At 39.7% G+C, this 27,733-nt stretch overlaps 1 protein-coding gene and 1 long non-coding RNA gene across 17 annotated transcripts in view; one reads left to right on the top strand and one right to left on the bottom strand.

Annotated features, from left to right (window-relative positions):
* LOC113614253 (uncharacterized) overlaps nucleotides 1-5,147 on the bottom strand; it is a 61,979-nt gene extending 56,832 nt beyond the window's left edge. For 4 of the 16 annotated variants that reach the window (XR_003430549.1, XR_003430542.1, XR_003430538.1 and 1 more), the window contains exon 1: nucleotides 4,970-5,143. This is a non-coding gene — a long non-coding RNA (uncharacterized LOC113614253). Of the gene's footprint in view, nucleotides 1-4,969 lie in introns of all 16 variants that reach the window. The other 12 variants (XR_003430548.1, XR_003430537.1, XR_003430539.1 and 9 more) reach the window with 7 other exon arrangements.
* Nucleotides 5,148-10,739: 5,592 nt separating this feature from the next.
* Nucleotides 10,740-11,246, top strand: ZCCHC13 (zinc finger CCHC-type containing 13). The gene is given in 3 exon segments (XM_027095649.1): nucleotides 10,740-11,144; nucleotides 11,146-11,191; nucleotides 11,194-11,246. Coding segments are annotated over 3 exon segments (504 nt in total).
* The last annotated feature ends 16,487 nt before the right edge of the window (nucleotides 11,247-27,733 follow it).

The raw sequence follows: 27,733 nt of genomic DNA on the forward strand, positions 1-27,733 counted from the left end.
TTCAGGAAACCAAAATAAGATACCTTATCCCTCCAAAAAACCTTTGAGAATATATAATCTAAATCACCTCCATATTATAAATAAGAAAAATGAAACAGAGAGGTAACACACTCTTCCCACCACCTTCTCAAAATTCAGTGAGAGGTAGTTAAGAGACTCCTTGAGGAGAGATTACTAGTGTTAACTGGTCATTTGGTTCAGATCATTTTATACAAAGATAGGATGGAATTTTTGTGTGTCACATACTGCTTCTTAATAAGGCCTAAGTTTTTTTTGTTTGTTTGTTTGTTTTTTGCTGTACGCGGGCCTCTCCCGTTGTGGAGCACAGGCTCCAGATGCGCAGGCTCAGTGGCCACGGCTCACGGGCCCAGCCGCTCCGCGGCATGTGGGATCTTCCTGGACCGGGGCACGAACCCGTGCCCCCTGCATCGGCAGGCGGACTCTCAACCACTGCACCACCAGGGAAGCCCCAGGCCTAAGTTTTTAATGGGTCTTCTGTCCCTGCAACCGCAAATTGAGCTGATGACATCAATAAATTGTTTCTGCTTACACTGAGATCCCTGTCTTGGGACCCAATGTCTCTGAGGCCACTATTTTGTATGCTTAACATACTATTTTCCCCTAAAGTCATTACACTGCTCTTATCTACCCTGTTCCATTCTGCCAATTGTCAGCCCACAAGCACAATGTCTTCTCAGGTGTTGTGGTTTGTTCCTATTACCATTTTACATCTCCAAAGAGTTCCGTGTTATCTACAAATGTGAACATTCCACTATGTCCATATCCTCCCCCAGATCACTCATAAATATTCAAAAGAACACCAGTCCCCGAATGGATGGGGGGAGGGGGACTACTGTTTTGTGTCTTGTCTACTTGGTTGCCATGTCTTATTAAGGACAAAATGTTGCCATGTCTTCTCCCCACACCCATAACGAGGGAGCATCACTGCTGTACAGCAAACAGTGCTTTCCTTTTAGATGAAAAGAAATGGTTATCTATTTAAAGAACAAATAAATGTTATTTCAAAATGGCTACCAAGAATTTGACATGTATTCCATGCAGCAGTTTTCTTTGGAATCACAAACATTTCTTCATACTCAATGGCAACAAACATATACCAGGAGTGTATGTGCAACAAATGAGGTTTGTCATTTGCAACAAATGACAAGGGGTAATATTCTCACACAGAACACATAATATAGAGCTCTTACAAATAGATAACATTCAGACCCAAGTCGAATAGTTCATAAAAGGAAATAGGAGCTATCAATTAACAAGAGTCCAGCCTCAGCAATAATCAGAGAAATGTACCATAAATCAAAGATACCATTCTTTTACATATAAAGTAAGTAAAAAAAATTTTATGTACCTAAATGACTGCGTACAAAAATTGACAACGTTTGGAATGCTATTTGGCAGGTCTTTACAATGTTCAAACTATTTGATGAATAATGCTCATTCTGAACTCTGTTCTATAAAGAAATAACTCAAAATAGATAAACAATAAAAACTAAATGAAAAGACATTAATTACATAATTTAAAATACTGAAAATCTTAAGCTACTTCCATACAACAAAATATCATGAAACCATTCAATGACAATCACAGAAATGTTTAACATGGAAAAATGCACATTATAAACACAAAACACCATATAAAATAGTACAAATATGTGATCACTGTAGAAAAATTCAGAAAGAATGAAAAAAGTGAACACATTTATTAACACTGGTTATCTCTGGGTGGTGAAATTATGGATCTTTTTCCCTCATACTTGATGGTTATCTTCAGATGAAGCTACAATGGGTATTTACCAAATTTCTACATTGAGGGAACTATTCAAACTTAATGGAAGAAAAATCACGAAACAGAAGATAGAGTGATTTGACCACAATTTCAAATTTCTACTAACCAAAAATTTAGAAACAAAAATTAAAAGGCAAACAATAACCTGTAGTACATATTTCTAACATTACAGAAATCTGAGTAAGAGCCTTTATTTACAAAACACATTCAAATAGATAACAATAGTAAACGCTAAACTAAAAACTCCAACAGATAAATCAGTATAAGACATGAACTAACATCACATGGAAGAAAATAAAACTGCTAAGAAACATATAGAGGAAAACAGAATCCAAACTTACAACCAAAGAAATGCAAAATTAAATACTGTTTTTTTAATCCATTAAAATAATGTTTTTAATAAATACTACTCAATGCTTGTGTGGGTAAAAATTGGTACAACCTTTTCAGGAAGAAACTTGGCAATACATATTAAGTGTTAAAAATGTTCATACCCTTTGACACAGTAATTCCGCTTCAATGAATCTATCCCAACCAAATAATAAAAGAAATCCATGTATTCTCTTTTATTATAAGAAAGAAAAGCAGTACCCTCTCCTTTACTATCGAACCTTGGTATTAACACCAAAATATTAATAATGGGTAAGGAAAAAATCTCTACTGCGGTAAATGACTGGTTGTCTCAAAGCGTCAGACCAGATCTCAAATCAGGCAAAACAAGAAGGGTGTGTCCAGCCTGCCGCAGTCGGCCATTTTAAACCCTCTGCAGAACAAAAAGCACAGAAGACAAGGGTAGGTAAGGATGGCCACCCCACTAGGCTCCAAACCAATTCTTTACTTTTTGTCTTCAACATATGTAACCCTGTACAATGCACTGAATAAAAATCAGGAAACAGGTCTCCTTTCTTATACATCATAGATAAGTTACAAATAAAATTTGAAACCATAAAAGAAGGGTCCTTTAAATTTGCCCCATGATTTTGGTGGATAAATATAATGTTTAAGAGCACAGGATTCCGAAGCCACAGTACCTGGATAAAAATCCAGTCTCAGTCATTCAAACGGATATAAAGCCTTGGATTTACTTTACCTGTGTCCCCCAAATTTCTCACTTGTAAAAGATGAATAACGGTACTGCTATTTCATAAGACTGTCCAGAGTACTAAATTAGTTAAGGCATGTGTAAAAGCATGTAGACCCAGTACTTGGCACACAGTTTAAGCTCCAAAGACGTTTAAGCATAATTATTATTATAGATAGGGAAACAGGCCCAAAGAAGGAAAATGACCGTATGAGATCACAGCTAGGATTACTGAAAAGACCTATCTCAATTTTGAATCCTGTGCCCTTTCTTCTATATATCTAACTGCTAAATTACTAGTTTTAGCAATTAACAGTAGATCCTTACTGACAGCCCTCTAAGAGCCATGTCAGTGCTGCTGCCTAAAAAAAAAATAGTCCCCCTAGACGAAACCGTGCTCAAAGTTCTACAGAAAAAAATAATTTAGAAGAAAGGGTGTGAACCGAGGTCACCTTCATACCACCATTATCATTTGCCTAAATCCTAGGTTTAAAGCAAAGTGGAACAAGCACTTGGAAACAGCCAAATCCTCACCCCTACAACCTCAAGGGGAGAAAACCAAGGGCTTCTGACCATCAGTAGGTTCTCACAATATTGCAACCGCTGGGTTCTGCTACTCTGATGGAATGAGAACGTGTCCAGAGCCAAGGACACCGGCCCACGATCTGCAAGTCCGACAGAGAGCCCTCCAGAGGCGTACTGCCCGAATGTGGCCTTGTCTCCAAGTGCTCCCGTTTTACGCATTTCCTACACACAGCCTGCTGCCGTAACCTTTTGTAAAGTCATCATCGCCTCCGCATTTTTAAACCCACATTATCTATAGGCCAGAGAGGGGCTAAGATTCTGTGTTATTATCTGGTGGATCTGGCCACAGCCTAAGACAACTCCAACTCAGGCTAAACCCCCTCACCCAACTAGAAAGGTCGATCTGCTCCTCTGCAGGCCCTCCTAGCCCAAGATGGCCAAGCAAAAAGACAACTTACCTCCCCCCTCGCCATTTTGCAATCTTAATTACACGTACACTACGCACCTCCCCTCCCCTCCCCGTCATTCCGTTTGAAATACGCATGCGCGCCTCTCCCCTCCTCCCGTTAAAGCCGTCACAAAGTCGTCTCGAATGCGCATGTGCACCTTCACTCTTCCCTTCCGCGCCTATCAACTACCGGCAACTTTGCTTTCCTTAATACGCATTCGACCCATCCCCCTGCCCCAAGCCTTGCGCGTGCGTACCTCCCGCTCTCCCCAATGGTCGCCCCCCCACCCCACCCCCACAGACATCAGACCTCAAATACAGTGGACCCTCCGCGGATACGGAGGACTGACTATACTATGCCGTTCTACATAGGCGACTCGAGCATCCGCGCATTTTGGTATCCGCGGGGGTCCTGCAACCAATCCTCCGCGGTTACCAAAGGATGACTGCATACCTGCACGCTACCGCGCCGCGCATCCCCACACTCTCAAATACACGTGCGCACCGCGTCTGTCCTCCCACCTCAGTTTTTTATATAAAAGTGCCTGATGATATATGGATGTGTTTCTTGCTATAGTTGTGCCCCAGTGCTCAATCAAGGAGAGCCATTACCAGCCTTCCCTAATGGGGGTAGGTGTGATAAACTAGGAAGTGGAATACGGAAAAGACGTCATTGCTTGCAGAGCAGATGCCAGATCCAGATAGAATCCGTCCCGATCCTCAGGGAGGGGCTTAGAGTACCCTCGGATTCCGTAATAAGAGCCACCACACTGAACAAAGGCAAAGAAAGCTATCATAATCTCCTAGTCCTACAACCTCGACCTTTAAATACACCTTCTACTGCATATGAGGAACTCCAAAAAATTTTAAAGCAAGGAACGTTATGGAAAATGCCGACACCCAGGTGCCTCAACCCTGATTAATGGAAAGAAGTCTGTATTACTTACACAATGGGAAGTAAATGCTCAACATCCTTTTGTAGGTCTGAGGCGCGTACTGTCCCCCATTTTTTCCTCTCGTGAACCGGGAGAACACACAAATTAAGGATCCCCCTGGGCCGAGTTCCCTCCGCCGCCCTCCATGTTCTTCCCCTATGTCGTTCCTTTACCTCCTGGCTGCATCGAAGGTCATAGCATGAATTCTTAGCGCCGGCCGTCCCAAGACAGGGTGAAGGGAGAGGCGGCACAGAGTTCGCGGCGCCAGGGTGGCAAGAGCAGACCAAGGTGGCAGCGGACAGCAGGCAGAGGACCAGCCGTACCTCCAGCCGCAGCGCAGATGCCCAGACAGCGCCGATGCCCAGACAGCGCCGATGCCCAGACAGCGCCGATGCCCAGACAGCGCCGCCTCTCCAGGATCGCCGCAGTGTGCTTCAGGCGCATGCGCTGAGCCCGCCCTCTTCTCCCCACCCCTCCACCCAGCCCCAGCTTTCCCTGAGGCTGACCCTCCGGTGTTCCCCCTCGCCCAGGTCCCTGGCCCATCCTGCTTCTTCAACCTTTCTTCCTCTTGGTTACACCCGTTTTCACCACCATCCTTCCCTCAGCCCATCTTCCTTCGTCAGTCCCTCTTCTGTTCTTAGCCCACCATTTCATTGCCAGTTGGCTGCCTTTATTCGCTCTGTTATCCTTAGTGGCCTTACCCGTGTATTCTTGGCCTTGCCTGGTCTGCAGCCCTATTGGGCCTCTTACTCCTCCCCTTGTGTGTCTGATGTTGCAAGTTGTAAAAGATACGGCAAAAAATGCTGTTTAAAAGATATTGTATCCGCACAATCTTCTCCAAAGAAGCTCTCAAGCTGAGCCCAACCAGCTAATGTTGGGCAAACTACGCCTGGTTAGTGATGAACCCACAGAGGAAACCCAGAGGCAGGGGACCAAAAGACCCTATGCACAGAGCAAAAAGGGAAAGGGTGTTCCATCAGTTTGGGGGGAAGAAGGAGTATGCAACACCTTTTTCTTTCTCTTCACAACCCTGGTATTGTCTGAACATTAAAAATACTGTTCAGTGTACTTTGGTGCTAGATGCAAGGCTTGTTCCTGTCTCCTGTGAGAAATTCACAAATTAATCTTAAGAGAAGTGGCATCATTTATTCAACAGGCTCTGAAATAGATTCCTTTTCGGATGTGAGGAGGAGAGAATACAAAATAACATTTTGTTTCTCATTATGATGTTTTACTTTGGTGGCTGGTTCTTGCTTTCTAAGAAAGCCAGTTTGGAAATACCAAAAACTAAGAACCCACAATTCTATAAATTCTGAGACCCATAAAATGTGTACATCATCATCCTCTCTAATTGTTAGGAATGTCATATTAACATTATTTGGAGACATAATGGAAGATTATTTTTTGCCTAATATGCACAAAAAGGTTATATACAACAATGTGCAATATGCAGAAAGAAAAAAAAGAGAAAAATAGAAATGCTTGAAGTTATAGTAGTATAAAAAACCTCACTCCTAAATTAAAAGAATCATTTATTATTGCACAAAAGTTAAAAGGGAATTTTGGGAATTCCCTGACAGTCCAGTGGTTAGGACTCTGCACTTCCACTGCGGGGGGCATGGTTTTTGTCCCTGGTTGGGGAACTAAGATCCCACAAGCTGCCACAGCGTGGCCAAATAATAATAATAAAAGGGAATTTTGCCCACAATTCTACAGCACTATAACAAATGCTTTTATTTCTTTGTGTACTTTTTTTTGTTATAACAGTTCTATTGAGATATAATTCACATGTCATACAATTCACCAGCTTAACGTGTACAGTGCAATGGATTTTAGTATATTCACAGCTGTATGGCCATCACCACAATTTTAGAATTTTTCATCACCCCCAAATGAAACCTTATGTCCATTATCATATCTTTGTGTTCTTTCAATTTTTGCTTAAATATGTAATGTTTTAACATCGACATTTTAATATAGTGTTGTTTTAAATATTTTGACATGGTCCTAAATATCATCTTTATCATTTTAACAAATGGACAACATTCCATTTTTTAAAGTATTCTAAAATTGAGGTCAGCACATAATAATAATTGCAGATGCAGTTACTTGCCCTTTCCACTTCTCTTCCCTTTAACAAAACTTCCCTAATCTACTATGTCCAATCTGAAGAGAAATTCAAGAAAGAGGCACAGCTTGTAAATCTTGAATGCTATAAAATACTTTGGGTCCTGGACCTACGCATTTTTCTGAACTTTTCATTTCCTCAGGAGTGGTAAAGAAAAAATCTGGAGACCTCTACTACCTCCACACTAACACTCTGAGGCTCTGATTCCCTTTTATTCCCCACCCAATACATTTTTTAGAAGAATGACCCTCTTTAGAAAATATGATAGTTAATTTTATGTGCCAACTTGGCTGGGTCATGGTGCCCAGACACATGGCCAAATATTATTCTGGATATTTCTGTGAGGGTATTTTTAGATGAGATTAACATTTAAATCAGTGGACTTTGAGTAAAGCAGATTGTTTGCCATAATGTGGGTGGGCCTCATCCATCAGTTGAAGGCCTGAATAGAACAAAAGACTAACCTTCCCTGAGCAAGAGAGAATCTGCCAGTGGACAGTCTTTGGACTTGAACTACAACACTGGCTCTTCGCTAGGTCTTCAGCCTGCTAGCCCACCCTGCAGACTTTGGACTTCCCAGCCTCCATAATGAAGTGAACCAATTCCTTAAAATAAGTAAATGAATATTTATTTATATATTATATAAAAGATATATATACATATATCCATAGATAGATAATCTCTCTCAATAGATAGATAGATATAGAGATATCATGTTGGTTCTGTTCCTGTGAAGAATCCAAATACAGAGGATCTCCTCAAACCTGTGAACACCATGAATTGAGGTTGGGGTACAGGAATGAAAAATAGTCAAGAATACTCTATCAGTCCCTTGAATACAGCTTTGCCTTGCCAAATTGTACATTGACTAAATCTGACATAAGACTGGCCTTAATTCTGTAATAGCTAGCATTACAAGGATATAAAACTGAGGAAATAAGAGTGAAAATAAATGAAATAGAGAATAGAAAAACAATAGAGAAAGTCAACAAAACCAAAAGTTGGTTCTTTGAAAAGATCAGCAAAATTGAAAAAAACCCTTCAGCTGGACTGATGAAGAAAAAGAGAGGTAAGAATCAAATTTCTAAAATCAGGAATGCAAGAGTGTTCATCAGTATTGACTTCACAGAAATAAAAGAAGTATAAGGGAATATTATGAACAACTGTATGCCAATAAATTAAATAACCTAGATGAAATCAACAAATTCTCAGAAAGATACAAATTGCCCAAAGTGCCTCAAGAAGAAACAGAAAATCTGAATATACCTATAACAAGTTAAGAGACTAAATTCGTAATTTTAAAACTTCCCACAAGAAAAGCCCAGGCTAAAATAGCTTCACTAGTGAAATCGTGCAAACATTTCAAGGAGAAATAGTATAAATTCTTTACAAATTATTCCAAAAAATAGGAGAGATGGGAAGCCCTCCAAAATCATCCTTTGAGGTCAGTATTACTTTGAAATGACAACCAGACAGAGATATCACGAGAATAAAAATTTTAAAACTTCTACAGATTAATATTCCTTATCAGTGTAGTTGCAAAAATCCTCAACAAAGTACTAGCAAACCAAATCCAATAGTAATAAAGGGCAAAACCACATGATCATCTGAATAGCCACAGAAGAATAGCCATAGAAGAAAATCCAATGCACTTACATGTTTTAAAAAAGTGCTTAATAAATTAGGAATAGGAAGGAACTTCCTCAACCTGATAAAGGGTATCTACCAAAAGCCCACAGCTGACATCATACTTAATGATGAGACTGAAAGCTTTCCCCTTAAGATCAGGAACAAGACAAGGATATGCACTTTCACAACTTATATTCAAAAATCTACTGGTGGTTCTAGCAAATGCAAGAAGTCAAGGCAAACTCAAGAGATGCAAAAAAAGCATTTGACAAAATTCAATATGGCTCAGCCATGAGTAGCATTTGCATAGTTATAATTATGTAAATGTTGGCTATTGACCCAATCAATATTAGGAGAAAGGTGCAAGGGTGGGAGGGTGAGTGGAATGCAAGCACATGAAGTGTACCAAAAGATGGTGTAGGTAAAAGAGGGCTAAATGTTCATTCTCTGAAATGGAAAAGCATAGATAATGTCTAAAACTGAAACATCAAGAAGTCATAACATAAGCATAAGCATTGTTTATAGTTATCAATCAAACTATGAGTAAAAATCATTTAGTGAATTGAAAGATTAATTTAATGGGTTACTACCAGCATTTTTTACACATATCCTCTATTGTGATGTAAAATGCATTTCTTCCTTCTTGTCTCAATTAAACCTTTTTGAAAATCAATGCTTTAAACTATGGGCATGAATTACTTTAATATAACTATAAATCTAAACAGGGGTTTAAATATGATAGTTAATATGGCTAATTTAATAAACATATATCAAATTTTAAAACACAGAGAGAATTTTTGCCATTTGAAACCATTTATGCTGCATCATTTAATTGTTTAGGAATAAAACTCATTCCACTACTCTATATATGGCAACTGCTCATCCTCTTTGGCTATAACTTTTATTAATTTTTGAAAACAGTTTTCTTTGTGGTTGCATTTATGAAACCAGTTGCACATTCCAATCAAGTCATATTGAAAATAAAGAGCAATTGCTACATTCATTATTCTCACGTCTATGTTTTACCAAATACATTTGTACTGGTTTCCTGAAAAAAATTCATATGCAAAACATAGCTAGCTAGTAACTTAAAGAAAAATATTTATTGTGGATTTTTAAAATTACACAACCTAAAGTCATTTCAAAAAGTGTAAAATACAGGGAAGGAAAATAAGGAGAAAAAAGTCCTGTTCAATCTTATAGCCCCAAAATAGCTACAGTTGGATATTTTGGTGTCTAGTTTTCCATACATATTTCTATATCTATGTAAGTGGACATGTCCATAAATCCTTATGAGATTTATATAATAAATAATTGAGAAAACAGAGAGGAAATCTGTCCAATATTTATTCTTTTTTTTTTTTTGCATGTGGGATCTTCCTGGACTGGGGCACAAACCCGTGTCCCCTGCATTGGCAGGCAGACTCTCAACCACTGCGCCACCAGGGAAGCCCTGTCCAATATTTAAATTAAGATTTTGTAATTTATTTTCCAAAGAACATCATATTCTTTATACTGAGTGCTTCAATTATGTTGTTTTACAACTTAAATGGTGGTGATTATGTTGAAAACTTAGATTCCTGAAATAAAACAGGCTAAATTGTGAGTAAATCTCCCTGTAGCATTTTACACATTTTTTTTCTATCTTATGTATCTCATATCTTTATGGACGTTTGTATTTTATTTTTTAATCCCCCCCAAATGGGTTACTCTAATTTGTTATAATTTCTTTCATTTACTGGATTAGATACATCTCACACATATCTCTCCTATGTCCAAAGCACATATATAAAAACTGGTCATCTACTGGACCACAAAGAAGGCCTAAGCCTTAATTATAAGAAATCCTACAAGGCACATTTTCTGAACAAGAACAGATTCAAACTCAAACTTAACGACCCAAGAAGTGTTTATTTAACACACAAAAACAAAAATAAACAAACAAAAAATGGAAAACGCCCCTGAGACGGGCTTTGGGCTTCAAGGACAGCAGGAAAGTCAGGCGGGAAGGAGCTGACTACTAGAACGCCTGTGACACAAGAATGGGGCCGTGCGCAAACCCTGTGTGACGTCGCTGAGGCCCCTCAAGAAAAACAGCCACTTCTGTTTAAACCTCCGTAAGGGGAGTTTTGTTGGGGCTTCCGGGGCAGCAGTGGGACTGCTCACCTGAAGATCTCACTGCAGCCATGAACAGTAAGGAATGCTTCAAGTGTGGACACTCTGGCCCTAAAGGAGGAGGAGCTCGAGGGCACGGAGCTAGAGGTGGTGGACGAGGTGCTCAGTGAAGTTCTGCCACCCTACCTTTCATCTGTTACCGCTGCAGTGAGCCTGGTCATCATGCTAAGAACTGTAACCTTCTCGATGACATCTGCTCCAACTGTGGGACAAGTGGCCACATCACCAAAGACTGTGTTAAGCCTAAGCGAGAAAGACAGCAGTGCTGTTACACCTGTGGCACACCAGGGCATCTGGCCCGTGATTGTGACCATCAGGAGGGGCAGAAGTGCTACTCTTGTGGCGAATATGGCCACATTCAGAAACACTGTGCCCGAGTCAAGTGCTACCGTTGTGGCGAGACCAGCCACATGGCCATCAACTGTCATCAACTGCAGCAAAAGAAGCGAGGTCAACTGCTACCGCTGGGCGAACCTGGACATCTAATCCGGGAATGCCCCATTGAGGCTACCGCTTAACTTTTCCCTTTGTTCCTCCCCACCCCTACTCCTTTTGCTGTGTGATAATTGTGTTGTTTTCTCTGAAACCTCTTCTCTGACCAAAGGTTGATAGACTGAGGCTACTCTCAGGCCAGTGAGCTTTAATTACAAAGGTAAAAGAGGAAAGGGCTGGGGAAAAAAATCTCAGAAAAAGTTATTCACTTGTAAATGTCTTATAATTAATGTGTTTCTGCACCACTGATAACTCCAGTCACTGAACATCCTGAGCATTAGGCAGTTTCTAGATTCTTTGGAGGCATTTTGATTTAACATTTAATTAAGAGCTACTGTGTGCCAGCCACTGCCAGAAAAGCTGGAGAAATATCTGTGAACAAATCAGACCAAGTTTGCAAACACAAGCCTGGAATCTATTAACAAGTAAAATAGTGTGTCAGATAAAGATAAATTGCTATCGAGAAAAAAAAGAACACCAGGTAAAAGGATAGAGAATGTGTGTGTGTGGGGGGACCTATGTTTCTGTCTTAGATACACAAGGCACCCTGAGAAGGCGACATCTCAGAGATTCATTGCACAAATAAAGCTGATTCTAGAAATGTCTGTGACTTTGCCAAAGTAACTTTATTATATATCGATTGCTTTGATTTATTTGACCTCATTACCTCTTAAATAACATTGAAAGACATCTCTATCTGGTCTTACAGAGAGTGTATAGTTTATGAAAATAAAACAGAAAAATATGTATAACGTGTATAAGTAGCTTTGAGAGAGAGCAATGAGAAAACAACCAAACAAAAAAACCTTAGCAGCAAATTGTGGACATAAAGATATTGGTGATAAAGTTTGGACTTACATATTTTTAAAAATCTAAGAAAACAGGTAAAAACATTAAGATTAAACATAGATAGGGGCTTTTGTAATTTCAAAAACACACATTTTCACAGGTATGAAAATTATATTTATGTTTAGGAATTTCCGAAAAATGTGTTTTCCCAGATATGAATACATTCAATTTCATATGCTGTGACCCATTTTAAAAAATCAGATCTGAAAAACAACTGAAGTTCTGTAAAATAGAAAAGGCAATTTAAATTCTAAATAAAACCTGGGATGGGGAGAGGTAACCGTTGTGTCAAGAAAAAATTGAAGTTGTAATGAAAAGTGATTTACAAAATAACAGTAATGACAATACTACATATCAAACCTAGGATGTGATAGAATTTATAGCAGAAAAGATAGTGTAGAGGGTATAGTTTTTGATCCATAAACTCAAACACAGTAAAAGAAATGTAACTGGTTTTATAATTGAAGATGCACTCTTTTATGAACCTCCATAAGAGTTGATGTGTGACCCTTCATCCCCATCTGAAAGACCCTTTCAATTCAGCTGAGTTTCAACTTCTGTGACCCTCTTGGGCTCCTAGAAATTGATTCTGTCACTCTGTGCTATCTCAACAAGATAAACTCAGTCACTCCCAGCCCCTAAACGGGGCAATCTCAGTCCAGTCTGCCAAGACACAGCTAGAAACTCCTATATCACACTGAGCCAAACAAATTCTTGAGTCTCATCATAGTGCTGAAATCTATTTAGGAAAGGAGGACCACAGGAATCTGCTTTTGAATCCGCCCAAACCATCTGGCATTTCATTTCCCATGACCTCAGGAGTTTGGCCCAGAGTTGGAGGGGAGAAAGAGGCTATGTCCCTTTATTAAGGACACACACAGCATTGAAGTCCTCTTTACATTCCCTTTAGGCATTTTTTCTAGTCTAGAGGAAAGGAAGTCTTATTTTGACTCACCTGTACCCTGTGCCAGAAGTTACAAAATGGTAGCTCTCTTACTGAATCAGGTCCACAATATGTTTAGTTTGACCTGAACATTGTTTAACAACATTCATTAATTAGATGCCAACATTTAAAAATTGGAACATTTCCAATGGAAATTCTTTTTCTACTTTCTGGAATAAAACGAAAGATCAGGAAGCAATAGGCACCAATTTCTGTGCGGAAACTTTCATCTGGAGGTGAGTAGTACTTTCTCCCTACAGACAAGTCACAAGTTCCCTCTTTAATTTAAAAGAAAATGAGGAAGGAATTTAAACATTTTACTACAAAAAAATCAACTAAACACAAAAGAAGACAGTAATGCAGGGAAATGAGGGAAAAAGCTATAAGGCATACAGAAAACAAATTGCAAATGACAGAAGTCCTTCCTTATCAGTAATTACTTCGATTGTAAATGGATTAGACTCTCCAATGAAAAGACAGATATAGAAAGAATGGATAAAAACACATGATCCAACTGTATACTGTCTGTAAGAGACTCACTTTAGGTCCCAAAACACAAATACATTGCAAGTGAAAGGATGGGGAAAAAAATTCCATGAAAATTGTAACCAAAATAGAGCAGAGGTGGCTATACTAATATGAGCCAAAATAGACTTTAAATCAAAAAAGTTTATGAGAGTCAAAGAAGGACATTATGTATTAATAAAAGGCTCAATGGTTATACCTGTTGGCCAGGATATGGAGAGATGAGAACCCCATACACTACTATTGGAAGCAGAAAATTTGTATAACATTTCTGGAAGGCAATTTGGCATTATAGATCAAAAACCTTTAAAAAGTCCTTATCCTTTGAAATAGAAATTAAACTTCTAGAAATTTAAGAGACTGATCATGGATATATACTCAAATATATAGTAAAAATAGTGTTCACCTCAACATTATTTATTGCAGTGATACATAAGAAACATTTATCTTCAAAGGGTAGGGAATTTAAAATATGACACATGTATAAGATAAAATACTTTGCTGCCACTAAAAATCATATTATAGCAGAGTGTTTATCGACACAGAAATGATCAGGCTACCAAATAATACATACAGTGTAACATAGGTAGTTCTTCCTATTATAAAAGCTCTGAGCACATTGTACTTTCTAAAACAAGAGTAAACACCAAAAATAAATTTAAACTCTCTATTTTAAAATTTATAAATCACTTACTAAATAACTGTAGGTTCCAAAAGGTAATTACAATTACAATTGCCAGCAATTTAGAAGATGGAAACAAAATTTATGGACTCCAGTCAAAAATAGTATTCAGGGGCTTCCCTGGTGGCGCAGTGGTTGAGAGTCCGCCTGCCGATGCAGGTGACATGGGTTTGTGCCCCGGTCCGGGAAGATCCCACATGCTGCGGAGCGGCTGGGCCCGTGAGCTATGGCCGCTGAGCCTGCGTGTCCGGAGCCTGTGCTCTGCAACGGGAGAGGCCACAACAGTGAGAGGCCTGTGTACCGCAAAAAAAAAAAAAAAAAAAAAATAGTATTCAGAAGCCAAATATTTTATTACATTATAATTCAGGAAGATTTTTTTAAAAACTTAGACAAAGCTGCAGAAATTAGAGAAATGAAGAAAAAGATTAAAACCAAAAAGTTCAAAAAACAAAAAAAACAAGTGAATTAGACAAAACAATTGATAAACAAAAAAAAATCGGCATCTTTGAACAAAATAAATATATTTAAAATAGAAAAACCTGCGTAGACTTTGGAATTCTACAGACCTGAATTAAGTCCTTGCTCTACTCTGTGACCTTAGGCAAGTCTCAATCCCTGTGAGACTAATTCTTATCTGTAAAATAAATAACACCTCAAAGGGTCATTTTAAGAGTTACTTGAGATTTTATATGTCAGATGCTTGGCACAATGTCTGGTACATGGTAAAATTTCAACACACAAAAGCTGCTATTATATGTAGCAGACTGCTTTTAAAATTATAAGAAAACAGTGATTATAATTTTACTCTTAATGCACTTTAATATCAATGAATATACATTACTAAAAATGGCAAATTATGCAAATAATGTGAATATTACTACTAAGTTGATTATTGCCACTATTAAAATGATATAGCTCAGATGGTTTTAGGGTTATTTCATAAGAAAAAATAACTACCAGCAAATTATTGACTATTCCAGAGCATAAGAGAGACAGCACACTAATTTTCTATAAAGCTAGTATATCTATAAAGCTAGCATAGAAAATTTTAGCAAATGCCAGTAGAAAAATTTTAAAAACTCTGCAGACTAATCTTATTTATGAATACTAGTACAAAAATCCTAAATAAAATTACTAGAGTACAAGTTAGAAATTTCTTAGTTATAAGTGGCATACAATTCTATAATACTAAAACCTGGCTTAAGCAGAAGGGGGATTCAGGGTTGCATATAATGAAGTAGGGGTAGGTGAGGCTTCAGGCATGACTAAAAACAGAAATTCAAACTGTCAGGATCAGTTTTTCTGTTTCTCCAACTCTCAGTTATACTTCTGCATTGAGTAAAAGCTGAATAGGTAATTCAAACCAAGCTGCTTACTATAGACAACTTTAAAAGCTGGTCAAAATATAAAGCACCATCACTGTAAAAGTATCACAGAGCTAACAAGATAGTGAGGAACTGCTGGAATGAAATTCTGGGAAAAGACAGGAATCCTGAAAAGTGGAGGTGGACCTATCAATTAGGTTTACCTCTGTTCTGCTTACATTTGCCAAAGCAAAGAGGTTCCTAAGATGCTGGACTGTGCCTTTTGAGGTTGGGGGACAAATGGGACAAGTGGAGTTCAGGGCACACTGAGGATGAGAACTCTTGTAAACTATAGCCCATTTGTTTTGCCAGGAAGGCAGAAACCACGTATTTACAACAGGAGGAACATACTGCAGGCAACTGGCACACTGGTGACGGAGGATCTGAAATCCAAATGGGATACCATAGATTAATAAGAGCAAGATGCCACAATCTTTTCTGGGTTGGAGATACAGAAGTAAGAGGCAATGTCACTGGAGCTCAGGGGTCACCTAGTGGAAGCTAGAACTGTAGCAGGCCTGTCCAGTTGGAGCCACAGAGAAAATGGAGCCACTGCCAGAGCAGCTGCCAAAAGCAGAGAGAAATGCCCTGGCCTCTTTCTTCCTCCCAACCATGGAGGCTTTTCTCCAAGAGGCTGGGAGCCAGGGAAGGTAGAAGAAAAGTTTTGAAGGCAAACATGGCCAGGAGAGCACAGACCCCAAAAGCTGCACCCCAGGGATGAGAATGAACCAGAACTAAAGCATCCCCTTCCATTATAGCTTATTAAACTACTGTTCCATTTTAAATGCAGATGACTCAAGGCATCAAGTCACTATGTTCATAGCAGAGTACAAGTTAGAACACCTGGAACTATGTTAGAAGACGTAGCCTTGTGATTGCTAAGATGACTGGCCCAGTATCACACATTTTCCCCACCTTTGCTCCTGACTGTATATTCATAGAGCCGTGTATTTACCATGTTGCATCTTAGATATCCATAGAAAAAATTTCTCAGGGTTTTTTAAAGTTGCAATAAAAAACACACAACATAGGGACTTCCCTGGTGGTGCAGTGGTTAAGAATCCGCCTGCCAATGCAGGGGACACAGGTTCGATCCCTGGTTCGGGAAGATCCCACATGCCGCGGAGCAACGAAGCCTGTGCGCCACAACTACTGAGCCTGCACTTTAGAGCCCGCGAGCCGCAGCTACTGAGCCGGCATGCCGCAACTACTGAGCCCGTGTGTTGCAACTACTGAAGCCTGTGCGCCTAGAGCCCGAGCACCACACAAGAGAAGCCACTGCAATGAGAAGCCCACGCACTGCAACGAAGTGTAGCCCCCACTCGCCACAACTAGAGAAAGCCCATGCACAGGAACAAAGACCTAACGCAGCCAAAAATAAATAAATTTTTTTAAAAAAACACAACATAAAATTTACCATCTTAACCATTTTAACGATATATTTTAACTGTATAGTTCAGTAATGTTAAGTATATTCACTTTGTTGTACAACAGATCTTCAGAACTATTTCATCTTACAAAACTGAAACTCCATACCCCTTAAACAAGAACTTTCCACTTCCCCCCTCTCCTCAGTCCCTAGTGACCACCATTTTACTTTCTGTTTCTGTGAATTCTCAAGAGATTTTATGTGCGCACACATGTGCACACACATAAATGCAGACATTAAATCAAATATGATAAGATGTTAACATTTGTTGAATCCACATGGTGTAAATACAGAGTACATTGTACTATTTTTTTCAACTTTCTTCTGTGAAATTTTTCATAATAAAAAGGTAAATAAAAAGTTGTTAAATGATTAGGCAAAACAGAAATAGTAAATAAAAATAGGCATTTTCAGGCAAACAAAAATCGAAAGATTTTGCCACCAGATGTTCTGGAAGAGGGAAAACGATACCAGATAATAGGTCAACTATACAGGAAGTAATGAAGAGCAGTGTAAATGATGTATGCGGTTGTGGAAATAATAATGTCACTGATACTAGAGATGAGCATAATGTATTATTTAAGGGTAGAAATGATCCAGTTTTTAATTCAATGAATGCCTAAGATGAAGAAAGTTCTCTACATATGCTGGTGATGAAAAATCTTTGTGCTCTAAAGGTTGTGATTGCCCAGGCTTTTAGGATGAAGACGAAAACTTTTCAATGCCAAAATAAAGGTAAAAGTATCGTATGGCACCTCCTCAAAAAATTAAAAATATTACCATATGATCCAGCAATTCCACTTTTGTGTATTCAATTCCACTAAAAGAATTGAAAGTCGGGTCCTGAAGACATATTTGTACATAGCATATATAATTCATAGCTGGATTATTCACATTAGCCAAGAGGTAGAAGCAACCAAAGTGTCCATTGGCAGATGAATGGATAAACAAAATGTGGCATATACATGCTATGAAATATTATTCAGCCATAAAAAGGAAGGAAATTCTGATGCTATAACATGAATGAAACTTAAAGATATTATGCTCAGTAAATAAGCCAGACACATAAGGACAAATATTGTATGATTCCACAGTATGAAAAGGCAACCTACAGAATGGGAGAAAATATTTGTAAACTGTATATCTGATAAGGGGTACTTATACAATTAATTCAAATAGCAAAATTCAATTTGTAAACTGTATATCTGATAAGGGGTACTTATACAATTAATTCAATAGCAAAAGTATAAGTACCCCTTATATCTGATAAGGGGTACTTATACAATTAATTCAATAGATTAAAAAATGGGCAAAAGACTTGAATAGACATTTTTCCAAAGAAGATATACAAATGGCTAACAAGTACATGAAAAGGTGCTCAACATCACTAATCATCAGAGAAATGCAAATCAAAACCACAGTGAGATATCACCTCACATCTGTTAGAATGGCCAATATAAAAAAGACAAAAGAGGGGCTTTCCTGGTGGCACAGTGGTTGAGAGTCCGCCTGCCGATGCAGGGGACACGGGTTCATGCCCCCATCTGGGAGGATCCCACATGCCGTGGAGCGGCTGGGCCCATGAGCCATGGCCGCTGAGCCTGCGCGTCCGGAGCCTGTGCTCCGCAACAGGAGCGGCCACAACAGTGAGAGGCCCGCGTACCACAAAAAAAAAAAAAAAAAAAAAAGACAAAATAAATCGAGTGTTGGTGAGAGAATGGAACCCTTGTACACTGTTGGAAATGTAAATTGGTACAGCCGTTATAGATACACTGTGGAGTTTCCTTAAAAAATTAAAAATAGAACTACTATATAATCCAGAAATCCCACTTCTGGATATATATCCAAGGGAAATAAAAACAGGATCTCAAAGAGATATCTGCACCCCCATGTTCATTGCAGCATTATTCACAATAGCCAATTTATGGAAACAACCTAAGTGTTATGATATCTATATATATAATGGAATATTATTCAGCCATGAAAAAGAAGGAAATCCTGCTGTTTGGGTCAACAAGGATGAACCTGGAAGGCATTATGCTAAGTGAGAAAAGCCAGATAGAGAAAGACAAATACTGGATGGTATCACCCATATGTGAAATCTAAAAAAAAGAAAAGAAAAGCTGAGCTAATAGAAATAGAGAGTAGAATATCTGTTACCAGGGGCTAGGAGGTGGGGGATAGGGGAAGATGGACAAAGTATACAAATATTTGATCATAAGATGGGTAAGTTCTGAGGATCTAACATACAGCATGGTAACTATAGTTAATACTATTGCATTGTATACTTGAATTTGCTGAGAGTAGATCTTAAGCATTCTTACACACAAAAAAGGTAACTGTGAGGTGATGTGTTAATAACTTGACTGTGGTAATCATTTCACAATGTGTGTATATATTAAATCACCAAGTTGTATACTTTAAATATATATAATTTTATTTGTCCATTATACCTCAATAAAGCCAGGAAAAATGGTTTAGTAAATATTATTTTATATGCATACTACCACACTTAAAAATAAATAATAATAATAATAAAAGTAATAATTCTAGTTTTATCTCTAGTAGTGAGTTAATATTGATTTGTTATTATTACTTAAACTATACATATTAAAAATATGTTGTATGTATGATAACATGATAACATGTTATGATAACAATTTTCAGAAAACTAATAACTTATAAAGATGCCAATTTTCCCTAATTTATAAATTTAACAGGATCCCAACAAATATAACTACATGGTTTCTTTATTTGATTGTTTTTTGAAGTAGACAACTTGATTCCTTAGTTCATATGGGAAAATATACATGTAAAAAGACACAGAAAATCTCTGAAAAAGAAAAACAACTAGGAGGAAATTTTTGCTCAGTGTTTTTAACGTTAAATGGTGTTGGACTTTGTCAAATGGTTTTACGCATCAATTGAGATAATCATGTGGTTTATTCCCCTTTAATTATCTTAATATAAATTATATTAATTTGTTTTTGTGTGTTGAACCACTCTTGCATTTCTGGGATATTTCCTACTTGGTCATAGGTATAATCATTTTAATACACTACTGGATTAGTTTGCTGTTATTTTGCTGAGGATTTTTGGATCTATATTTGTATGGGATGTTGATCTGTTGTTTTTGTTTCTTGTGATATTTTTGTCTGGCTTTGGTATTGAGATAATGCTAGCCTCATAGAATGAGTTCCAAAATGTTCCTTCCTCTTCTATTTTGAAGGATTTGAAAAGGACTGGAGTTAATTCTGCTTTAAATGTTTGGTAGGATTCACTAGTGCAGCCATCTGGTCCTGACCTTTTTTCTGTTGGGAGGTTTTTATTACAAATTCTGTCTCTTTATTGTTATAGGACTGTTCAGATATTCCATGCTTCTTGAGTCAGTATCTATAGTTTGTGTGTTTCTAGGAATTTGTCTATCTCATCTAAGTTATCTATTTTGTTGGCATACAATTGTTCATAGTATTCCCTTATAATTCTTTTTATTTCTGTAATGTCAATACTAATGCCTCCACTTTCATTTCTGATGTTTTAGTAATTTGAGTATGCTTTCATTTTTCATAGTCAGTCTAGCTAATATTTTGTCAATTTTATTGATTTTTTTTCAAAAAACCAACTTCAATGTCTGTTGATTTTCTCCATTCTCTCTTTCATTTATCTCTACTCTAATCTTTATTATTACCTTCCTTCTGCTGTCTTTGGATTTAGTTTTCTATTCTTATTCTAGTTCCTTAAAATCAAGTAATGAATTTGAGACCTTTCTTCTTTTTTAACATAGGCAGTCACAGCTGTAAAATTTCCCGAGCACTACTTTCACTAAATCTCATAAGTTTTGCTGTTTTGTTGGTTTTTTTTGCGGTATGCGGGCCTCTCACTGTTGTGGCCTCTCCCGTTTTGGAGCACAGGCTCCGGACGTGCAGGCTCGGCGGCCATGGCTCACGGGCCTAGCCGCTCTGCGGCATGTGGGATCCTCCCGGACCGGGGCACGAACCTGTGTCCCCTGCATCGGCAGGCGGACTCTCAACCACTGTGCCACCAGAAAAGCCCTCCCTGTACTTTTATTGCAACTTTTCTACAGAAAACTTAAATGTTTTGTATTTACATTACATTACCATTTACATTTACAAGAAAACTTACAAGCTTTACAAAATATAGACGAAAGGTAAAATATATTGTGTTAGACAACACATGTGTACACACAGCCCAATGTGGCCCACCTCCTTTTGGGATCTTATTTAGAAACTGTTCAGCAAGCACAGTTCCAAATTTCCACTTGAAGCACTGCCTCTTGAAGGTCACTTCACCCAGAAACTCTAAAGAAAGAATTCAGCTCTCTCTCATATCCCTCTCCACTTGAGAGAATATTTCAAACACCATTACTGCTTATGCTGAGTTTATCTAAATGTCTTTGCATGATTTTTCTAACAATCTGGATGCCAGAAATGGACATTTCTTGGCTCAGGCCTAAGGCATGTTTAGATTTGGATAGAGTTGAACATGACTTCATAGTTCCATTATCATGGAAAAGCCCCCAAAAGTAACCAATATGAATACTGGACCCATATGGTCCAATTACTGCAAGGAGTTATATTCAAAGACATATGTTCAGAACAGCTTAAATAATCAAAAAATGTTTTCCTTTTTTTTTTTATTTTTTTACTCTGTTCTTTTATCTTTTGAGCTAAATACTTGACACTTTAATTTGTCTTAGGTACATATTGATACATAGGTATAGATATACATAAATTTTTCCATTTTTATCTTATGTCCCTTTCAGAATATGACATAGAATCCAATTTACACCAGCAATACTTTTTTTTTTTTGAAAATATACTTTATATAGAAAGAGTAGATTATAAAACTCTTGGAAAGACATACACCCATGCATTAACAGCCATTATCTCCATGTGGGGGCATTTTGTTTGGTTTTAAGCTTTTCATGTTAAATTTTTACTTACCCGTATTCATATTTTCCAAAGTTTTATAATAAAATATTTTTCTTTGTAACAAGAAAAATATCCATTCCACTACCTTCATGCTTTTTAAGGGGCTGCATTTTTCTCATCTGCTTTTAGCAATACTTTTTATATCCTCTCTTATCTTTCAATTTTCTTACACCTCCCACCCTAATATCTTTGGAGCCTCTCATCTGCAAAAATGCCTTCAAATACTCTTTTTCCCCTCTCTTTCGCCCCAATATCTTTTGTTTCTTTATTATGTAGATGAGTTTAGCTTCCTCTCTTTACATACTTCCTTTTCTTTGCTCACCTTTGAGATATTGTTTTCCTCAGTTCATTTTCCATTTCTGCATCACAAAAGGTCCAAGAACTCACCAGGTAGGGAATTGGTCTCCTGGTTGGGGCTGCTAAACTGGAAAGACTGCATCTCTTTACTTCCTTGGGGGAGAGAGAATAGATTGAGAACGTTCACACCTTATTAATTTTTTGCCCTTTCACTTAGGCAATAGGAAAAAACACATCCAGGGACCAGTCCCTAGGACAATCCAAATAATTTCTCCAGGCAGTCTCTTTCCCCCTTGGGGCTGCTTTTAATAACCAAGCTTGCAGTAAAAATTTCCCCATATCACTCTTTAAAAGATTATTAGGTTTTGGGCTTCCCTGGTGGCGCAGTGGTTGAGAGTCCACCTGCCGATGCAGGGGACACGGGTTTGTGCCCCTGTCCAGGAAGATACCACATGCCGCGGAGCGTCTAGGCCTGTGAGCCATGGCCGCTGAGCCTACGCGCCCGGAGCCTGTGCCCCGCAACAGGAGAGGCCACAACAGTGAGAGGCCCGTGTACCGCAAAAAAAAAAAAAAAAAAAAAAAGGATTATTAGGTTTGAAAAGCAGAAAAATATAAAGAAGAAACAAAAAACCTATGATTCACTGTCCAGAGAAACTCCCAATGACAGTATTTTTAATAATACAATGAATGTATACATAAGGCCAGAAAATTCACACAAAATAGAAGAGTATAAAAAGAAATGTTTACCTTCATCATCGTGCTCCCCAGTTTTCCTCCTCAAAGGTAAAGGAACTAATAACAGTTTCTTGTGTATTCTTCCAGAAACATGTTTATGAATATGCTAGCATGTGTGTACTCTATAGTATCATCTCAAAAACTCCAGACAATAATGCAGCCTGAAAGTTATTTTCCTAAATCAAGATGATAGGAGAAAGCTAGTAACAGTGTTTAACTATATTTGAGCCTTGTGCTTTGGAAGAGCAGAGATGGTTGAGAAATCCCCTCACCTTTTTGTGTTCTAAGAAATGGCTAACTACAAAGGGCACCCCTGCCCTCCTATATTCCCTTCCACTCTTCTTCATAAGTTAGATAAAATTTGATGTTCACCTTTCCTCATGGCTCCCTTGTTTATCTGCCTCTGTAAATTTAGGCCCCCTTCCATTTCTCCGAAACATTCTCCCACAGAAATTAACATTCTCCCTATTGCAATAGCCTGAATGAAAGCATCTTCTTAATGTCCAGTGCATTTTGTCTTTCACATTACTGTCAAAGAAAAATTATTCTGACACTTGTTAAGGAATAGTAATGAAGACTTTACTCAAGGGACTACTGCAAAGGGGGTTTGCAGCTGGAGGGAGAGATTGAGTTCAACTCTGAATACACCAAGGACAAGTAGGGATTTTTGCCAAGGAGCAGGGTGGGAGTCAGTGGGCAGAAAATTACTAAGGGGAAACATCAGGGGTGAGGGGGGGATTCTGACTTGACAGGATTCTTGCTGAAGGCAGGCCTGGGTGAACAGATACCAAGGGTGAGGGATGAAGAATTTAATCAGATATCAAGGATGATCATATATTGAGTGTGGGGGATCCTTGCTAATTCATTTTAGCAGGATTTCTGCTAAAACTGGGCAATGCAAAGATGGACACAAAAGTCCAAAGTTCGAGGCCTAGTTGAGAAGAGTGCTCAGAGGAGACTGACTAAAGTTTGGTCAGAGTTTTTGTCACTAAAAATTGACAAATTCTGCTTTCTTTATATAAGCAAAGAATACACACTAACCTCCAACATTAGGTCAAAATCTATGTGTAACATTTTTCTCTTCCCCATTTCTAACTTTCAATTGTAAGAAATCAGGTGTCAAGGAATCCTTTTATTTCCTGACCAGAAAGTCCAAATCCCTAAAGACGTATTCGCAAAATCTTTTAACACTATCATTTATCCATAATAGTTTTCCAGAAATGGTTACTGATCAACAACTCTAATATCTCTCAGCAAACAGTAATAAAAATCACCACTATTTTTTACAGGCTTTTTCATGCCATTTACCCTCTTCCTTTTTTTAAAGTATTATTCCTACAATCCCCAGAGCTAGTCCTTCAATGTTCCCTATTCCATCATTTTTTCTCACCTTATTGGCAATGTCAACGAAAGGCTATGTAGGGCAATAGAAACACCACAGTGCTTGGAACCTAATCCAAGTTCCAGTACTGCCCTTGATGCCAACACTAATGAAGAGGGCTAAATTATCCTGAAATGGAAGTTGCCAAGTATATCTCTAATGGCAGGGGAACATCAACAAGGGGTCTAGGTTGTCTCATTACTTTGATCTTGCCTGCAAACAGTCCATTTTGGCACAATTACCACAGTGACCCAGTTAATGACTAGAGGATGTATTGATAATTTTGCTCCTCTCCTGATAATATAATGCCTTCCCACCTCACTGTGAATAAAAACCAAAGTTCTTATCACAGCCTGCAAGGCTGTATATAATCTGACTCTCTCACTTCAATTCTTTGCCATCATCTCCCAACACAGGAACTACCTCACTCTCATTACAGGCAAACTAGTCTTCTTGCTGTTCTTCAAACATATCTCAGGGACTTATACTTCTTGTCCCTCCTACCTGAATATTTTCCGCCAGATAATCACATGGCATGTTCCCTACATTAAGTCCTTTCTCAAATGTCGCTTCCTCAAGGAGGCCGCTCTTTATGGCCCTATAAAAGATAAATGTCCATACTATATATACTGCAACATATTATATATTCCTATTAAGGTTTTTAGCGTTTATGTCCATTTCAATGCAAGATCCATGTGGGCAGAAGATTTTGCCTATTGTTGTTTACTGTTGTACTCTAGTACCTGAAACAGTATCTGGCACATAGCAATCATTCAGCTGAAATATTTTCAGTGAATAAATGGAATGGAAGATTAGCATTACGTTATCTCTTTCCAAAATATCCAAGCTTACCGTTAAATTCATTAGGAGTTACCTGTGTTGCTTGGAACAAGGGCAAGAGCCCTGTGTTCCCTGGGTCTCAGTTCCCAGCTCTGAGAAAGAAGGGGCTGAACGCCACTACACCTATGCTTCCTCTCTCATCCAAAGTCTGACAGGGGTGGGTATGGCATGGGGGCGAGAAGGGAAGTGTGTCCCCCAAAGGACTGGAGGCCCACTGGGATCATTGTTTTTCATGGGCACAGGCCCCACCCCCCAGGGCCAGTGGCAAAGAGAGACCATATGGACAGAGTCTGTGGGTGGGGGCCCCAGGGACCAGAGGGCCCTTCACTTTCTCTTCCAAGGACACATACAGCTTCTCAATGCGTCAGTACTTATGAAACAGCCTGGAAACCAGAAGTCTCAGAAGCCAAACAACAGGAGTGACCAGGCGGGTAAAATAAGGCATTTCCTTATTTTTTCCCTGAAAGTTTCACTTAAACATCCCTGTGTGTCACTGAGCTCAGTAAGTAAAGGATCCACAGGACATTGTCCCATGCTTTTCCCCCCTTCTTTCCTGTGTCACTCCTCCACCCCCACCCCCACATACATAGGAGAAGAGTAGCAGGGATGGAGAAAAGGGGCAGCCTTGCTCCCTGCCCTTTATGTTAATTGTCAAGGTCAATGGAAGCTAAATCACAAACACAGGTTTGAAGAAGGCAATATCTTGGCCCTCTGCATGAGTGGGGGAAAAAGAAAATGGTTTCTCAGAACAATTGAACTGTTGCCATTTTTGGAGGCCTTGCAACCCACACTTTGCATCACAAGAGCCAGCAAGAGAAAGGGCACCCAGTTCATATTCAACTTCTGCTCAGAACAGCCACTGAAGACTCAACAGTGAGCTTTGGGGTCCCTAACCACTACTTTGAGAACCCCTGGTGTGATGAAGGGGAGCCTCACCTCTTCTCCAGGCCCCAGAAGTTGCCCAGTTATCAGTGACGTGACAAAAAGTTCCGGAGGGTAATCCGCACCCTTGACCACGTCTGCCTGGCCTGAAGAGGGGAGACCGATGGCTCCCCAAGGATACCTTCCCAACCAGCTAGAACCGACTCCTCCAGAAATGGGCACGGACAGCCAGGAAAGTGCCTGCAGCACAGGATGGTTCCTGAGCCCCTGAGACGGGCTCCGCTGGGTTCCCACAGCCCCTGGCTTCCTTTAGCCTGGGGGTAGCTCCCTGGGTTGGACTCACCTCTCGAGCGCTTGCCTGCCTAGCTAGGCTGCAAGCTCTGAGAGGGCAGGGACCACGTCCCACTTGTTCACTGTTCGGTTCCCAGTCACTCGGTCACTAGTTGTTGAATAAAAGAAGTAGCTAGGATACTCAGTGGCTCGTGGTGGGTGGTCAAGTTAAGCGTCCCAGCTCAGGCACTTGGTAGTCAGACATGCTTGTGACCTTTGTCCCTGTGGCATGCATGCATGTGTGCCTGTGTGCCTGTGTGTGTGTGCATGTGTGTGCGTGTGTCCTGTATTTGCCCAGGAGAACCCAGGAGCTCCCTGAGGGTGGGTTTCATAAACTGGTTTTAGTTCATGCCACAACTCTGCTCCTTAGGGGACTGGCTCTCCACTTCACCATCACCCGCCCTGCCCAGGCAAGATCCCTCCTGAGGAGGTCTCCAGCTCTTTCCTACCCCAAGCTCCTCCCTGTCCCAGCTCTGTGTAACCTTGGACAAGTCCCTGTTTCCTTGTCTGGAAAGTGAGGATGTTGGGCTACATGGAGGGCAAGGAGCCAATCGGTGCCACAGTTGCTCATCTGCATGATGTCTCAACACTGCTGCCTCCTGAACGCCTCGGGGATTGGGAGCAGGGACTTGAGGGCTCTAGAGCCCACTCTGCCACCATTGTGACTTGAGTTGTGGTGATGAAAATGGCTGTCACCCACCCAGGTACTTCTGGGTCAGCCAAGAAGCTTAGACAGACCCAGGCCTCGGCCAGAGGAAATGAGGCTCAGAGACAGTGGGACACAGGCAGGAAGACCCTCCTGACTGTAAAGGTAAATAAAACCAGCAATCATTTACCAAGGAATGTTGTGGGTCTCCCTTTCCTGGAGATCACAGAAACGTGGAAGCTAACGGGCCCCTGGAGATTGACTGGTGCAGCCCCCTCATTGTATAGATGAGGAAACCGAGACCCACAGGGAGGAAGTAGCCCACCCAGGGTCACAGAGCAGCGTAATGAAAGAGCAGAGACCCAGACCTGCCACCAGGGCTCTCGGGCCAGAGCTGATTCCATTACTCCAAGCTGAGAGGCCTCCTTCAACCACAGGGCAGCCCAGGCGATTCTCTGGAGTGTCTTCGCTGCACGGATGAAGACTCCCTGAGGCTCTCAGAGGGTAAATGACCTATGGGAGGGAGGGCTGAGGCCAGAGGCCAGAGGCCCCTGTCCTCAGGATGCCCAAGCCCAGGCTGCTCCCTGGGCAATCCCTTGCCTTCTCTGGGGGCAAGAGAGACCCCTATCACTCTGGAGTGTCTGATGGCTGTTCCTGC

The sequence above is a fragment of the Aethalodelphis obliquidens genome, unplaced genomic scaffold (genome assembly GCF_003676395.1).
Source record: "Aethalodelphis obliquidens isolate GAN/ISIS:26980383/991018 unplaced genomic scaffold, ASM367639v1 scaffold92, whole genome shotgun sequence".
Classification (NCBI taxonomy): Eukaryota; Metazoa; Chordata; class Mammalia; order Artiodactyla; family Delphinidae; genus Aethalodelphis; species Aethalodelphis obliquidens.